This window comes from Kogia breviceps, chromosome 14 (genome assembly GCF_026419965.1).
Source record: "Kogia breviceps isolate mKogBre1 chromosome 14, mKogBre1 haplotype 1, whole genome shotgun sequence".
In the NCBI taxonomy this organism is placed as follows: Eukaryota; Metazoa; Chordata; class Mammalia; order Artiodactyla; family Physeteridae; genus Kogia; species Kogia breviceps.
In genome coordinates, this window is record NC_081323.1 from 57080866 (window position 1) to 57098659 (window position 17794).

A 17794-nucleotide genomic window follows, 5' to 3' on the forward strand; every position below is an offset into this window, starting at 1 on the left:
TGGGCAAAGCTTTGACATCTCCGCAACAGCATTAGGTAGAGGGGAAGAGCAGTAGCGCGTAGGAGGGAGGATGAGAGGGGGAGGGAGGGGGTAGAGAGAAGGAGAGCAGGAGGGAGTGGGGGATGGATGGGGACAGAGAGTGAGTCAGAAATTTAGTCATCCACTGCCCTGAAAGGAAGGGAGAGATTTGCTCTGGCCATGGTGCTGAAGTACATGTCCAGCTTCGTGGGATTGGAAAGCAGGGAGCCAGCCAGCAAGAAATGGGGTATGTGACTAGGGTTATCAGGGTTTATGTACTGATAAAGCCTAGGAGGAAGAGAGATAATAGTTAGGGGAGAGAGAGAGACAGAGAGAGAGACAGAGAGAGAGACAGAGAGACAGAGAGAGACAGAGAGAGAGAGGGAGGGAGGGAGGGAGGGAGAGAGGGAGGGAGGGATTAATCCTACCTAGGTGTAGATGAGGGGTAAGATGCCACAGGTCCATGGTAGGGAGATAACATATATCTTTTTTGCAAGTGTTCACTCCCTCAGGATCATTAAATTTTGTCTGTGTATGTATGAATATGTGTGCTTGTGTGTGCATGTGTGTAAGAACAGTGGTAATTATTACTGTATGAATTCTACTCAGCATTGGAGGCATTGCTTGGAAACTGATTTTATTCATGCTCATAAAATAGTACAGTGGCATAGCTGGGATGCAAACACAGGTAGCCTTACCTGTTGGGACTCTTGCTGAGTGTTGTCAGCAATGTGGGAGGAAAGATGAAAGCCACTTCTGTTCTGTCTTAGGAAACTCTTTTCTCAGCCCAAGGGATGGGGAATTTCCTCCTCTATCTGGTTAATCAAGGGTGTCTTCCAACCTACATGGTTGCTTTTTGGTCTTCTCAGGTATAATCTTCTGGAGGTGACCAGAGGCTTGCTGTCTACCTTCTGTGCCTCACATGGACCTTCCAGGGACCTCACTGCCTTCCATCAAGCCAGGGCTTTCCATGCAGGAAGGTAAGATGTTGAGCAGGTGACTGCATTGTGGCTAAGAGCTCCGACTCACAAGACAGACATACCTGGCTTCAAACCTTATTTCCATCACTCACAGTGGTCTTGGGTGAGCTTTCTTCATCTCTTGTTTTTTTTACTAGCATGGATTTGCGGCTTCCGGGTGTCACGTGGTGTTTGAACTAAGGATGAGACTTGCTAATGTTAAACCTGGAATGATTACAGAACACACTGTGGTCTTTGCTGGTTCTAAACAGTCAAGTCAGCCTGATCTTACAGTGATCACCAGAAAGTTCTGGGAGGTGGTGTCACTGAAAGGTTAAGAGCATGGGCTCAAGGCAGATAATGGAGATGCAAGTTTCAGCTCTCTCCTTCAGCTTCCTCATGTATGAAATGGTGATAGTAATAATAATAATAACAATAATAATAATCACCTCAATGGGCTGTAGTGAGGATTTAATTGGTTAACATACATAAAGTGTTTAGAACAGTGCCTGAGACATAGTAAGGTCTTAGGAACATCAGCAATTATTATCTTGCTGATATTATTACCATAGCTCTTATCAACTGGATGGCATGTGGAAGTAACCTGTACTCTCTGTCCTCAGTCTCCTTATCTAAAAAATGGGGCTGTTGATAATAAGTACTTCATAGAGTTAATGTGAAAAAGAAATGAGATGGTTCACATTAGTGCCTCGTGTAGTGGAGGCATCCAGACCATGACATTTCCTCTTTTCTCCTTTCCTTGGTCATATTCAAGATCAAGGTATATTAAATATTGAAGTGAATGCAGTTTGGTTGTTCCTGCCTTGGGGGCTCACGGAACCCTTTGTGATTTTGAATTCAGAATCTTTCTCTGAGAAAAAGGGAAACACACACATATATCTCAGTGGGTTCAATAGTTCATGAGCTATTATGGGTTTTTATCCCATGGCCCATAGAAACTCATTTTAATCTCCCTTCACACAATGCATTACATAGAGTTTTCTGGAAAAAAAAGTGACACACAGAAACGAGCCCTTAAACATCAAGATGGTGATGCTGAGATGTTGAGAGTTCTGGGGCCACAGAGGGCTTGGCTTTGGTTCTGTCCAGAAACTCTGAGCTCAGGGCCTCTGCCTGCCCCAGGACTCACTGTGCTCCCTCCCACTGCTGTCCCACAACCCTATCTGGGCCGCTCATGGCTCAAGATGAGGGTGCTGGGGATGGAGCTGCTTCCCTCCTCTCCCAGGGCTGTCTCTCGTGAGTACAGGCCATGTGGGTGCTGCCTTTGATGCTCTCTTCTCTAAACTCTGCAATTTATGGTACAGTCGTGCCAGAGAAAAGGCAGGAATTTGTCTTTGTTCTGAGTGTTGTATGTGTATTAAAAGGCTCTTTCTTGCAGCAATCAACACCTCATGGCAGAAAACAATGGGACACAGTGCGTACCCACTTAGTAAGAACAAGAGGAGGGGAGATTTGGATAATCAAGACAAATATCCACGTGCCCGGGACACCTGTAGGAAGGGCTGGCAGGAATGGTTTATATAACTGCTGATGTCTGGTGTTTGCGTTCTCATCCTGGCAGATGCCTGCTCACCAGTTTGGTTCAGAGCTGAGGAGGGAAAAATTTGGGTGCTGGGGGCTTAGATGAGGCCCTCAGAAACGCTGTGTGTAAACTGCTCAAGTAGATGAAGAGTTGGATTGTGATGATCCTTGGGAGGAGGGGAAGAAAAACACAGGATTCCAGTCACATCCCAGAATTAAAGGTGAGATGTGACAAAGGCAAAAAGTGACATTTTTGAACCTGGAATCTGGTGACTTGTTGGACTGTCATTTGCACCTTGATAATATAAAACATTTAACAAAAAAATTAAAGTTAAGAATAAACCACCAGCAAGATTATGCCCTCATAGTTGGGCTGATGGAAAGCTCATTGATGGCCCTGGTAGGAGCTTTGAGTCCTTGTGTAATTATAGGTGCAGGACACACAGGTACATGTGCATTCCAAATGAAGTAGAAGTCGAGAGACTGTGAGCAAAGATGCACATTGACCTGGGGTACAGTGTGGAGGAGAAAATTACCTAAACCCAGTGACTGCTGATGGAAGTTAGATGGGATTTATGGGATTCTCAGGAATGGTGCAGAACAGCACACATCCTGACTTTTCAGTTCAGTACATTGGGGGTCCTGGCTGCCATTGGGGGTCATGCCATTGGGGGGCCCATTGGAGGTCCATACAGGCAATGGACATGCTGTGGGTGATGTGTAGGTGGCACCAGGAGATACATGGCTTGTGGGTCAGTTGCCTGAAGAAGTTATGGGTTTGGAGGGGTCAATACCCCTGTTGGGATTTCTTGCTGGAGAGGAAACAGCAATTCCTTGGGATCAGGGGTCTGTCCTTATGGGAGGATCAGTGCCCAGACAACCTGGATGGGATGGGAGCTTGGGGAGAGTGTTTGTCTCATCTCAATGGAGCACTGTCCCTCAGCTGACAACCTAAGGCAGCTGTCAGTGGGAAGAGGGTGGTCCCAACCACTGGATTCCTCCCTACACCTCCCCTATAGCTAGATATTTGCAAGAAGGATTTCAGCAGGGAAGCAATGGAGTTTACGTTCCTCATGCCCCAATTTATGACCAGCTTAAGATGTCAGACGCACAGCTTCTCGTGGCTGACCTGGCTCCAGTGTGGGATGCTGCTGTCCCCCCGGCCCTTACTCTGACTTCCTGACTTTGGCTGTCAGTCTCATTCTTATTCAGTATCCCTCCTTCTCTCCACCACTGCATCTGGAAGCCTCAGGGCCTGCCAACTTCAGGGCCAGACTTGCCTTCCCTGTAAGAAAAGCACATGAGTTAACGATTTTATTAAATACACTTAAAATTTTTTTTCTCCCCTCTACTTATTTGTTTATTTATTTTCTTTTTTTGGCCATGCTGTGCAGCTTGTGGGATCTTAGTTCCGCCACCAGGGATTGAACCCCGGCCCCGGCAGTGAAAGCGCCAAGCCCTAACCACTGGACCGCCAGGGAATTCCCAATAAATACACTTTCTTTCTGAGCCCTTATTATATGTTAGGCTAAGAGCTTTATATGTAGAATTATGTTCACTTCTTACAATAATCCACAAGGTACTATCATTACAGGTGAAAAAACGGAAGCTCCTAAAGGTCCGTTTTCCTGCCTGAGGTTGTGTGGTTAAGAGTAAAATCAGAACCCCACTGAACTCCGCCCCCACAGCCCCAGCTGAGCTAATCTGCTCTCTAAGCCCCACCATGGACGGGTGAGAATTCAGGTACCTTTGGGACCTGCCAAAGGATGGGGTTCAGCTTTGCAGCAGATGCTGTTGGTGCCCTAGCCCCCATCCCTTGCCCTCACCACTTCTGCACATGCTGACTTGCCTTTGCCTGAGGCACTCTATGGCCACCAATACCCACTTTGCCAGAATCACACGGGAATAATTTGGACCCTCCAGGGAGTAGCTGTCAGCCAAGACGAATGAATACCCAGCTCCCGCACCCCTAGTTGGGATAACTCTGAGGTGCACCATCTACACTTTCTCCCAGCTGGATAAGCTCTAGGTCCACAGTGGTAACTTGGCTGCCAACAAATCCCTTATAAGCTGCCTTCCCTGCTCCATCCCATGTCCTCAATCTGTCATGAGTTTCCTGGAATCACCTCCAAAATAAACTACTTTCATTTAAATCCTTGTGTTGGAATCTGCTTTTCCAGGCTGTCTTTGGGATCAGGTGCATCTTTTTTGTGGGTGTGTGGGTTAGGATGGCAATCCAAAGACCCCACCAATGCAGAGGGCATATATCTTCTTTCAAACAGTCCATAAGCTATTTCACAGTTTCCATCACTGTAGCTTGTTGTTTTTTTACTTGTTTATTCTATATCTGAGAGGCCTCCCAAACAATTTACAGACCTTTTCCCAGGTGAGAGTAAAAGGACTTACCTTTGTTCTGGGCTTTCCCCCACCTTGACCATCAGATCTAGTCAAATTGCCGGGAAGGTGAGGAATGGTTCCGGAGGATCTAGCCCCACTGGCTTAGTAAACTCATGTCCTTTCTTTTGATGTCAGGCCCTATGACCTTTTGATTGTCTCTAATTTTCCTGCCTAGTTTCAAGAATATAGGGTTGACACCATGACCTTGGGCTGGGCTTGGGGCATGGGGACCGAAACCCTGAATTATACTTTCTTCCTAGAGATGTCAGACTGTTTTGTGGGTAAGAGCACAGCCTGGACATCCTGGGTTTGAATCCGAGCTCTGCCACTGTGTTAATAAGCACTGGATGGGTTGAGACGGGGGAGCTAAAACTCCACTGATCATCTGACCCACATAAACCCTACTCTGACTGGTGGACCCCAATGATGCTTTGGGTCTCCTGGAATTCGTGTCAGTTCAGAGCCTGTGTTCAGTGATGCTGGAAATGTCTGATTTTTCCCCTTTTTCCCAATGCAGTCACTCTGATAAAAGGCATGGGTCCCTTTGGGGAAAGCTGGGAGAAAGATTAAGAGCATACGTTTTTGGCATTGTATCAAGGTCCTTCCTCAAGGGGACCCAGCCTCCCTGGGTCTGTAAACTGGTCAAGTCTGGGAATTGATTGACCATCTGTTTTTTTAAAATTTTTTGTTTACATCTTTATCAGTGTATAATTGCTTTACAAAGGTGAGTTAGTTTCTGCTGTATAACAAAATGAATCAGCTATACCTATACATATATCCCCATATCCTCTCCCTCTTGCGCCTCCCTCCCCTCCCTATCCCACCCTTCTAGATGGTCACAAAGCACGGAGCTAACCTCCCTGTGCCACGTGGCTGCTTCCCACTAGCTATCTGTTTTACATTTGGTACTATATATATGTCCATACCACTCTCTCACTTAATCCCAGCTACCCATCCCCCTCCCCACCGTGTCCTCAAGTCCATTCTCTACGTCTGTAACTTTATTCCTGTACTGCCCCTAAGTTCTTCAGACCCATATTTTTTTAAGATTCCATATATATGTGTTAGCATACGGTATTTGTTTTTCTCTTTCTGACTTACTTCACTCTGTATGACAGTCTCTAGGTCCATCCACCTCACTACAAATAACTCAATTTCATTTCTTTTTATGTCTGAGTAACATTCCATTGTATATATGTGCCACATCTTCTTTATCCATTCATCTGTCGATGGACACTTAGGTTGCTTCCATCTCCTGGCTATTGTAAATAGTGCTGCAATGAACATTGTGATACATGTCTCTTTTTGAATTATGGTTTTCTCAGGGTATATACCTAGTAGTGAGATTGCTGGCTCGTATGGTAGTTCTATTTTTAGTTTTTTAAGGAACCTCCATACTGTTCTCTATAGTGGCTGTGTCAGTTTACATTCCCACAACAGTTCAGGAGGGTTCCCTTTTCTCCACACCCTCTCCAGCATTTATTGTTTGTAGATTATTTGATGATGGCCATTCTGACTGGTGAGGGGTGATACCTCATTGTAGTTTTGATTTGCAATTCTCTAATGATTAGTGATGTTGAGCATCCTTTCATGTGTTTGTTGGCCATCTGTATATCTTCTTAGGAGAAATGTCTATTTAGATATTCTGGGTTTTTTTTGGATTGGGTTGTTTGTTTTTTTGATATTGAGCTGCATGAGCTACTTGTATATTTTGGAGATTAATCCTTTGTCAGGTGCTTCATTTGCAAATATTTTCTCCCATTTTGAGGGTTGTCTTTTCATCTTGTTTATGGTTTCCTTTGCTGTGCAAAAGTTTTTAAGCTTCATTAGGTCCCATTTGTTTATTTTTGTTTTTATTTCCATTTCTCTCAGAGGTGGGTCAAAAAGGATCTTGCTGTGATTTATGTCATAGAGTGTTCTGCCTATGTTTTCCTCTAAGAGTTTGATAGTGTCTCGCCTTACATTTATGTCTTTAATCCATTGTGACTTTATTTTTGTGTATGGTGTTAGGGAGTGTTCTAATTTTATTGTTTTACATGTAACTGTCCAGTTTTCCCAGCACCACTTATTTTTTAAATTTTTTTTTTTTTTTCCGGTAAGTGGGCCTCTCACTGCCATGGCCTCTCCCGCTGCAGAGTATAGGCTCTGGACGCGCAGGCTCAGCGGCCATGGCTCACGGGCCAAGCCACTCCGCGGCATGTGGGATCCTCCCGGACCAGGGCACAAACCCGTGTCCCCTGCATCGGCAGGCGGACTGTCAACCACTGCGCCACCAGGGAAGCCCAGCACCACTTATTGAAGATGCTATCTTTTCTCCATCGTACATTCTTGCCTCCTTTATCAAATACAAGGTGACCGTATGTGCGTGGGTTTATCTGGGTTTTCTATCCTGTTCCATTGATCTATATTTCTGTTTTTGTGCCAGTACCATACTGTCTTGATTACTGTAGCTTTGTAGTGTAGTCTGAAATCAGGGTGCCTGATTCCTCCAGCTCTGTTTTTCTTTCTCAAGATTGCTTTGGCTATTCGGGGTCTTTTGTGTTTCCATATAAATTGTGAAATCTTTTGTTCTAGTTCTGTGAAAAATGCCATTGGTAGTTTGATAGGGATTGCATTGAATCTGTAGATTGCTTTGGGTAGTATAGTCATTTTCACAATGTTGATTCTTCCAATCCAAGAACATGGTATATCTCTCTATCTATTTGTATCATCTTTAATTTCTTTCATCAGTATCTTATAATTTTCTGCATACAGGTCTTTTGTCCCCTTAGGTAGGTTTATTCCTAGCTATTTTATTCTTTTTGTTGCAATGGTAAATGGGAGTGTTTTCTTAGTTTCACTCTCAGATTTTTCATCATTAGTGTATAAGATTGCCAGAGATTTCTGTGCATTAATTTTGTATCCTGCTACTTTACCAAATTCATTGATTAGCTCTAGTAGTTTTCTGGTAGCATCCTTAGGATTCTGTATGTATAGTATCATGTCATCTGCAAACAGTGACAGCTTTACTTCTTCTTTTCCAATTTGGATTCCTCTTATTTATTTTTCTTCTCTGATTGCTTTGGCTAGAACTTCCAAAATTATGTTGAATAAGAGTGGTGAGAGTCGGCAACCTTGTCTTGTTCCTGATCTTCATGGAAATGGTTTCAGTTTTTCACCATTGAGAATGATGCTGGCTGTGGGTTTGTCATATATGGCCTTTATTATGTTGAGGAAAGTTCCCTTTATGTCTGCTTTCTGGAGGATTTTTATCATAAATGGGTGTTGAATTTTGTCAAAAGCTTTCTCTGCATCTATTGAGATGATCATATGGTTTTTCTCCTTCAGTTTGTTGATATGGTGTATCACGTTGATTGATTTGCGTATATTGAAGAATCCTTGCATTCCTGGAATAAACCCCGCTTGATCATGGTGTATGATCCTTTTAATGTGCTGTTGGATTCTGTTTGCTAGTATTTTGTTGAGGATTTTTGCATCGATGTTCATCAGTGATATTGGCCTGTAGTTTTCTTTCTTTGTAATGTCTTTGTCTGGTTTTGGTATCAGGCTGATGGTGGCCTCATAGAATGAGTTTGGGAGTGTTCCTCCCTCTGCTATCTTTTGGAAGAGTTTGAGAAGGATAGGTGTTAGCTCTTCTCTAAATGTTTGATAGAATTAGCCTGTGAAGCCATCTGGTCCTGAGCTTTTGTTTACTGGAAGATTTTAAATCACAGTTTCAATTTCAGTGCTTGTGATTGGTCTGTTCATATTTTCTATTTTTTCCTGGTTCAGTCTCGGCAGGTTGTACATTTCTAAGAATTTGTCCATTTCTTCCAGGTTGTCCATTTTATCGGCATATATTTGCTTGTAATCTCTAATAATCTTTTGCATTTCTGCAGTGTCCGTTGTTACTTGTCCTTTTTCATTTCTAATTCTATTGATTTGAGTCTTCTCCCTTTTTTTCTTGATGAGTCTGGCTAATGGTTTATCAATTTTGTTTATCTTCTCAAAGAACCAGCTTTTAGTTTTATTGATCTTTGTTATTGTTTCCTTCATTTCTTTTTCATTTATTTCTGATCTGATCTTTATGATTTCTTTCCTTCTGCTACATTTGGGTTTTTTTTGTTCTTCTTTCTCTAATTGCTTTAGGTGCAAAGTTAGGTTGTTTATTCGAGATGTTTCCTGTTTCTTAAGGTAGGATTGTATTGCTATAAACTTCCCTCTTAGAACTGCTTTTGCTGCATCCCATAGGTTTTGGGCGTCATGTCTCCATTGTCATTTATTTCTAAGTATTTTTTGATTTCCTCTTTGATTTCTTCAGTGATCACTTCGTTATTAAGTAGTGTATTGTGTAGCCTCCATGTGTTTGTACTTTTTACAGATCTATTCCTGTAATTGATATCTAGTCTCATAGCGTTGTGGTTGGAAAAGATACTTGGTACGATTTCAATTTTCTTAAATTTACCAAGGCAAGATTTGTGACCCAAGATATGATCTATCCTGGAGAATGTTCCATGAGCACTTGAGAAAAATGTGTATTCTGTTGTTTTTGGATGGAATGTCCTATAAATATCAATTAAGTCCATCTTGTTTAATGTATCATTTAAAACTTGTGTTCCCTTATTTATTTTCATTTTGGATGATCTGTCCATTGGTGAAAGTGGGGTGTTAAAGTCCCCTTCTCTGATTGTGTTACTGTCAATTTCCTCTTTTATAGCTGTTAGTATTTGCCTTATGTATTGAGGTGCTCCTATGTTGGGTGCATAAATATTTACAATTGTTATATCTTCTTCATGGATCGATCCCTTGATCATTATGTAGTGTCATTCTTTGTCTCTTGTCATAGTCTTTATTTTAAAGTCTATTTTGTCTGATATGAGAATTGCTATTCTGGCTTTCTTCTGATTTCCATTTGCATGGAATATCTTTTTCCATCCCCTCACTTTCAGTCTGTATGTGTTCCTAAGTCTGAAGTGGGTCTCCTGTAGACAGCATATATATATGGGTCCTGTTCTTGTATCCATTCATCCAGTCTATGTCTTTTGGTTGGAGCATTTACTCCATTTACATTTAAGGTAGTTATTGATATGTATGTTCCTATTACCATTTTTGTAATTGTTTTGGGTTTGTTATTGTAGGTCTTTTCCTTCTCTTGTGTTTTCTGCCTAGAGAAGTTCCTTTAGCATTTGTTGTAAAGCTGGTTTGGTGGTGCTGAATTCTCTTAGATTTTGCTTGTCTGCAAAGCTTTTAATTTCTCTGTCGAATCTGAATGAGATCCTTGCTGAGTAGAGCAATCTTGGTTGTAGGTTTTTCCCTTTCATCACTTTAAATATGCCCTGCTACTCCCTTCTGGCTTGCAGAATTTCTACTGAAAGATCAGCTGTTAACCTTATGGGGATTCCCTTGTATATTATTTGTTGTTTTCCCTTTGCTGCTTTTAATATTTTTTCTTTGTATTTAACTTTTGATAGTTTGATTAATATGTGTCTTGGTGTGTTTCTCGTTGGATTATCCTGTGGATTTATTTATGGGACTCTCTGCACTTCCTGGACTTGATTATTTCCTTTCCCATGTTAGGGAAGTTTTCAACTATAATCTCTTCAAATATTTTCTCAGTCCCTTTCTTTTTCTCTTCTTCTTCTGGGACCCCTATAATTCGAATGGTGGTGTGTTTAATGTTGTTCCAGAGGGCTTGGAGACTGTCCTCAATTCTTTTCATTCTTTTTTCTTTATTCTGCACTGCGGTAGTTATTTCCACTATTTTATCTTCCATGTCACTTATCTGTTCTTCTGCCTCAGTTTTTCTGCTGTTGATTCCTTCTAGAGAATTTTTAATTTTATTTATTGTGTTGTTCATCATTGTTTGTTTGCTCTTTAGTTCTTGTTAAACGTTTCTTGTATTTTCTCCATTCTATTTCCAAGATTTTGGATCATCTTTACTGTCATTACTCTGAATTCTTTTTCAGGTAGACTGCCTATTTCCTCTTCATTTGTTTGGTCTGGTGGGTTTTTACCTTGCTCCTTCATCTGCTGTGTGTTTCTCTGTCTTCTCATTTTGCTTAACTTACAGTGTTTGGGGTCTCCTTTTCCTAGGTTTCAGGTTCCCGTTTTTTTTGGTGTCTGCCCCCAATGGGTAAGGTTGGTTCAGTGGGTTGTGTAGGCTTCCTGGTGGAGGGGACTGGTGCCTGTGTTCTGGTGGATGAGGCTGGGTCTTGTCTTTCTGGTGGGCAGGACCACATCTGGTGGTGTGCTTTCGGGTGTCTGTGAATTTAGTATGATTTTAGGCAGCGTCTCTGCTAATTGGTGGGGTTATGTTCCTGTCTTGCTCGTTGTTTGGCATAGGGTGTCCAGCACTGGAGCTTGCTGGTCATTGAGTGGAGCTGAGTCTTAGCCTTGGATGGAGATCTCTGGGAGAGGTCTCGCTAATTGATATTACATAGGGCCAGGAGGTCTCTGGTGGTCCAATGTCCTGAACTCGGCTCTCCCACCTCAGAGGCTCGGGCCTGACACCCAGCTGGAGCACCAAGACCCTGTCAGCCACATGGCTCATCTGGTGGTGCCTGACAACGTGCTCCCGGTGCTGAAAGTGGTGCCATCTGTGAGGTTGCTCGCAGACCTGTGTGAGATGCCTGCCATTGTTTCTGCCGAGAGCCCCTGACCATCTGTTTTTATAATTCAAGTTAGAGTGTTTTTCACTTGACCTAGAACTCTTTTGCTTATACAGATCAAGTAAGAATTCAATATGCTTGCCATCTATTTCATTTCTAGGAACACTGTGCTCAACTGGCCACTGCTACAGTTCTGTGTGAGTCAGACTTTTCTGACTTCTGCTTTGACTCTGTCTGCGACTTTGGTGGTTGAGAGCCACCACTTGACCTCTGCCACCCTGGGATCCAGTGATCCCTCCCCCACCCCGCCACTGCATTTAGGTTTCTCAGTTCAATGGCAGCAGTTCTCGCCATAGGATGCCTTGGACACATTGCTTGCCTTCTTTACGTCGCTGTCTCCTCCTCTGTATAGTGGGGATAATAGCAGGCTTTTATTTGTGCTGTAGCAGAGGGAAGAGATGGAGAAGAGAGGAAGGGGCTGAAGTAAGAAGGGGAACATGTAGGATGCAGAGAACTCTGGGCAGGAGCAGGTCCATTTATTCATTCAACAAATGTTTCTTGAGCACCTACTGTGTGCCACCCACCATGGTAGCTTTTAAGGATAAAATCACAAACAAGGCAGAGGCAGCAAGTGCCTGCTGGGGCTTAGTGGCAGAAAAAATTTAACAAGCAATTGCAGCATGGTCTCAGCTCTTGTTTGGGGAAGCTCAGGACATATAGGAGCCTGGCGCTCATTGAGGCTGCCCTGGACACTGGGTATAACCCTTAAATGTCCAGAATATATCTCCTGGCTCAACTCATTACACAGCCGAGGAGGGAGCCCCATCTTGGTGCTAAGGGCATGTGCGGGGCACACTCAGAGTGATTAACCCATCACTCCAAAGTAGTTCTCAATGTCTCCTCCCTTTGTCCATTTGCACTGCTGCTGTGCTGAGTCCCTGCAGTGGTCCTCTATCTGATCCTGCCCTGCATGCCTGGTCCCCAACAACCTCTCCACCCACCACACCACTCTCCACTCACCCACCCTGCTGCAGCCGCACAGGCTTCTTGCTGCCTCCCTCAGCCTCTGAGCTTTTTTTTTTTTTTTTTTTTTTTTTTTTGCGGTACGCGGGCCTCTCACTGTTGTGGCCTCTCCCGTTGCGGAGCACAGGCTCTGGACGTGCAGGCTCAGCGGCCATGGCTCACGGGCTCAGCCGCTTCACGTCATGTGGGATCCTCCCAGACCGGGGCACGAACCCGTGTCCCCTGCATCGGCAGGTGGACTCTCAACTCCTACGCCACCAGGGAAGCCCGGCCTCTGGGCTTTTGCGTGTGCTGTTCCCTCTGCCTGAACACCCTTCACCTGGCTGAGAACTACTCATCTTGTACACCTCCATTCAGTGTTCACTTCCTCTGCCTTTCTCCCAGCCCCAGACCTTCTGAGGCTCTTCTGTTTTAGGTTCCTGCATCCCCAGCACATTCCTCTGCAGCCCTTAGCCCCATTGGCAATGTCAATCAATCATCACCTTCCCCCCCAGACACTGGGCTCCACCGGGCAGAGACAATGCCTGCCATGGTCACCATTGTAACCCCCTCCCTCATTGCCATGACTGGTTCATAGCGATGCTCAACAAACATCCTTGATAGCTAAGCACAGCTTCGAAAGATGGTGCCTTTGTATTAAGCACATCATTCTCCAGGCCAAATTCTTGTGTTTTGAGCAGCTTCTGTTTTCCAGCCACATCCAAACCATTCAAGATGCAGAACAGTAGTGAGGGACCAGGGTGTCCATCCTCGCAGGATGTTGGAGAAGTGGACGTCTGCTTGTCCTTACTCCCCTCCCTTTGGTCAGGGAGACCGTCTGTGTGCGAGCTGCGGGCCAGGATTTGCCTGAGCGAGCCTCTTCCACGCGTGCCCGCAGTGCAGGCGAGAAGCCAGCAGGTGGCGGCAGAGAGACAGGAGTGGTCCACAGAAGAGCCCAGCTCAGAGCCGAGCCGCGCGAACCCACCGAGCCCGCGCTCAGAAGCTAGATCTCCCACCGACAGGCCGCTGTCTTCGGAAGGCTGCTGGGTCCTTCCTCTCTCCTAAGTGCAGGCAGAGCCCACCTGGAGCTATGGCCAGCTCTTCCGGCAGCCCCGAGGACACGGGCAAGCTCAGAGGCAGGGATGGCCGGCAGAGGCGGGAGGAGGAGGATGCCCCTCCGGAGGAGAAGAGGTTGAGGCTGGGGCTGGAAGGAGGAAGCGTAGCGAAGGAGGAAGGAGAAGACGCGCCACGACTGGGCAGGGAAGAGACCGGCATCCAGACAGGTGTTGAAGACAGAGGTGTAAGTGAGCGGGGGGGGGGGGGGGCTCAGGAAGGACGGGGGCTGGGGGCTGGGCAGGGATGCTCCCTGTCGGCGGTCAGGTCTAAGTTGATAATTGGGCAGCAACTCCTGCGGGCGGGCGGGCGGGCGCGGTGTGACAGCTTGTGGGGACCTCCTGAGAAACTAGATGCTCCGTCGTTGGTGGCAACTCCCTTCTTGTTTATGTAGGATCGACTTGCTGATTCTCCCACGACGTCGTCGCTGGCTGGGAGACCCGTGGGCTCTGCGGTTGTCCAAAAAGGGAGGGGGAGCTCTGTGTCCTGGGGGCGTCCAGAAGGGAAAGGAGCGGGGGTTTACTCTGAGCAGCCCTCACTCTGCACACCCCATCCTGGGCAGAGCTGTTTTAGGCGTGTCCCTGGGACTTTGCTGGTTGCCTTCCCTCTGGTAAGGGGCTTGGGTGAGAAGTACCGGGCACAGGCTCTGCAAACGCTGCCCTGTCAGCGTGTGTGCCGGCGGCAGCTCACCAAGCCCCTCACCTGCCCCTCATCTTCCTGTCACTGCTCCCCAGGCTGGCTGGGCAGGGAGAGTTGAGAGAGAAGGCAGGTGGCTTCCAACCCTGAAGTCACTCTTCTCTCCCCATCCCTCCAGAGAAGGACAGTGAAGCAAAGTTCTGTGCATCCCCTCGGGTGCTGCCTAGCTCTGGTCCCCACTAGCCGAGGGTACGTGTGCGGGTGATTTGTAGCATATGTGAGTGGGTATGTGAGTCACCAGGCGTGTATGGGATGGAGCTCCATGGCCAGCTTGACCTCCCCGGCCACTGCTTTCTGCTTCCTCTTCTGAATCTTCTAGTTGTGACCTGGCTGACCTTACATTTGGGGGTCACAAGTGTCTGGAGAACAGATGAAGGCTGGCTGGACAGCTGTCCCCATGGTGAGGGCTGCCACCTTGAGAGTTAAATTGATAATGGGTTTGACCTTTTTGTTTCTTCCAAACGTTTTTATTCTTGACCGTTTGCTTGGCTGAGCTCGTCTTAAAAATTTGATTTGTGACTAGTGAGCCCCACAAGGGAGAGGTCCCCTTGTTTCTCCTGAATCCACGCAGGCGGCAGCAGCCTGCCTCCCGTTCACTAGGCTGCATCAAAGCCCGGCTGACTCCCAGGCGCTGCTTCAGAGCCCTCACCAACCCATGGCTGTGATTGTTCAGATTATGGGCCACCTGGACACCAGAACCAGGAGAATTTCTCTCTGAGATGCCAGGAGAAGGATAATATTTATAGAAGGTTTATTGGGACACATCGTGGAAAGAGTGGGAAGGGATGTGTCGCAGTGTGGTGAGAGGAGAGGTCCCATGTCTGAGACACAATTATGCGGGCCGTGCAATGCTGTGAAACTTCCACTGTCAGAAGCCCTCGCCTCCTCCTGTCACCTCCCTCTTTTATGTGGAACTTTGCCAAAGACCAGGACACCAGAATGGAATGAAGTGACTAAGTGCAGTGGGATGCTTAGGAATGTGGGTTTGGAGCTAGTCTACTAGGGTGTGAATCCTGGTTGTGGCCCTCCTTAACTGGGTGACTGGGGGCAAGTGAATTAACCTCTCTGAGCCTTAGTGTTCTCATCAGTGCAAAGGACATGTCAATAGGCCCTGTTTCATGGGGTAATTGTTCCTGAGGTTAAGTGAAGGTTATCCATAGAAAGCACTTAGCATTGCACCTGGTGTGTAGTGTGTGCTCAATGAATGTGATTTAGTGCTGAAATTCTCTCTATGCACCTTGCTTGCAGCCATGTTTGTTTCTGGGGGTTCATTACAAGAGATAAGGATCTTAGGCAAGACTCCCCATGGTAAATGCCTTTTGGAGGTTAAAGGATTTATGTGCAGAGGATGACATTTTTAAAAGGCAGAAATCCCACTGAACTTTTTGGTTCATGAAGGGAAGTGGGGATACCATGGTTTGAAGGGTTATGTTATAACTGGACAGAAATCGTCCTTGTTTTCTGAAACTGAATACGATTCTCTCCTTTTGGAACACCTGGATCTTCTGGGGACAGTGGCTCCTCATGGAGCTGGTGTCTTGGTTTTCAAGTTTAAACGCTGGCCAAAGTACAGGCTGCCCAGAATGCCCACCAGACAGATTTCTTGTTTTTAGTTTCTATAGGAATATTCTCTTTAAAGAACCTAGAAGCAGTTTCAGGCTGGTGCCAGGAGCAGCAGCTATTTCTTTAAGGAGGAGAGCCATTTCTTCATTCACAGACCATGTTTAGATGCATCAAGAAAAACAGAATGCTTCTTCATGGGATTTTGTCTGTGTAGACCATTATCTTGGCTGAAAAGTCAAAATCATCTTTGTTCTTTAATAGCAGATTACTTTTGGATGTAGATCATTTTGGGCTTTTCTCTGTAGAAGCTGCATGGGCAACACCTCCCTGTCCCTGTTGTATCTAGATGTTTTTAAGGATAAAATACCCTCTCCCATTACTGTATCCGGTGCTCTGGATGGTTGAGGTTTACATGTGACTGGTTGTCCCTCAGAGTGGCTCCTGGGCTCGGTCGGCTCTTGTCTTTAAGCAGGGTGTTGCTTCCTCTTCTGGCTGCTAGGGGATGCTTTTAGGAGCTAAACTGGAGCCCCAGGATGCCTCTCAGCACCTGAGTCCTGCTGGATGTGCGGTGGAAGGAGGGTGTGTGACTAGTGAGGGCTGACCCTCACTAGTGAGATCAGAAGTTTTACAGAGTCTTTTTGCCCCTCCACGACCAGTGATGCTGAGAGGGTATTGAAGAACTGGTCCTCCCAGAGCCTTTATTGATTCCTTTAGAGAGACCCCAGGGTGAATCTGACCCACAGCTCTTCCTGGAAGGAGAGGAAAGTCTTTCCTGTAGGTAATTGGTTATCAACCTCAGGTGTTTGTTCATCTTTTCCCAAGATCAGGCAGCTTGGCATAGATTTCTGAGTTGTTGCTGAGCAGAGTTGAGCTTTCAAGGGTAATAACTCATCGGAATCCCCAAAATCCCCTGATGGACTCTCCACCCAAGAGTCCCTGGTGTTGAGACTAGAACAGAAGGTTGTTATCAACATGGGGCTCCCTGTAGGGGTGAATCCAGACTGTAGGTCTTTCCCCTTCTTGCTGGTGATGGTCTGCACCTGGGTATCTCAACTTTGGCACTGTTAATATCTGGGGCCAGATCATTCTCTGTTATGGGCAGCTGTCTTGTGTATCGTAGGGATGCTTAGCATCAGCCCTGGCCCCTACCCACTAGATACCCTACCCCCAGTTGCGACAACCCAAAGGGTCCTCAGACGTTGCCTGTGGTAGCAGGAGCAGGCAGTCAAAATCACCTTGGCTTAGAGCCACAAGTCTACACTTGCAAAAAATATTTCAGAGTGTGGGTGTTGAGTTTGGGTCCCTGCTGTACCACTTATGAGCTATGTGGCCTTGGAAAGTTTATACAACCTCCAGGGGCCTCAATTTCCTCATCTGTAAAATGGAGATAATCTCAGTGACAGGTTATGTATACATTCAACAAAACAACAAGATAATAAATAGAAAATGCTTGGAATAGCATTTAGACACAGAAAAAGCACAAAACAAATGGTCATCTCAGTTTTTAATTATTTGGGTGAATCAGACTCCGTCCTCCATCCCCTTATCCATTGGTGACATGTAACGGGGGATACCATCCACCTAAACCTCAGATTGGATTCGGGTAGCACCTCAGCTTTCGACATGGAACTCATTGGCATCCCCCCATTTCCTCCTTGGTTCTGGGGGTGCAGGATTCCAGGGAGCAGGGGTGTGGGTAGGCAGGCCAGATGGCAGGAGGGGTTCACTCCCACAGTGGAGAGTTCCAAAGCTGGCTGCCGAGACAGGGCATTTGGACCAACATCTGGGTTTCAGGATTCCCGTTTGAGCACAGCTGGACTCCACAGGGTGGAAGCTCTCTCTGCTGAGATATAGATATTTCCCTGGTAACGATCTCTCAAGCTGACATGAAGACATGGCCACCCACCGGAGCGCGAT

General features: G+C 45.9%; 1 protein-coding gene across 13 annotated transcripts in view; it reads left to right on the forward strand.

Annotated features, from left to right (window-relative positions):
- Positions 1-13441: 13441 nt before the first annotated feature.
- The window catches only part of RBFOX1 (RNA binding fox-1 homolog 1), a 2224270-nt gene continuing 2219917 nt past the window's right edge, over positions 13442-17794 (forward strand). For 5 of the 13 annotated variants that reach the window (XM_067013729.1, XM_067013728.1, XM_067013736.1 and 2 more), the window contains exon 1: positions 13489-13805. In XM_067013729.1, the coding sequence (XP_066869830.1) occupies positions 13596-13805 (210 nt within the window). In that variant the 5' untranslated portion in view covers positions 13489-13595. Of the gene's footprint in view, positions 13806-17794 lie in introns of all 13 variants that reach the window. The other 8 variants (XM_067013731.1, XM_067013735.1, XM_067013738.1 and 5 more) reach the window with 8 other exon arrangements.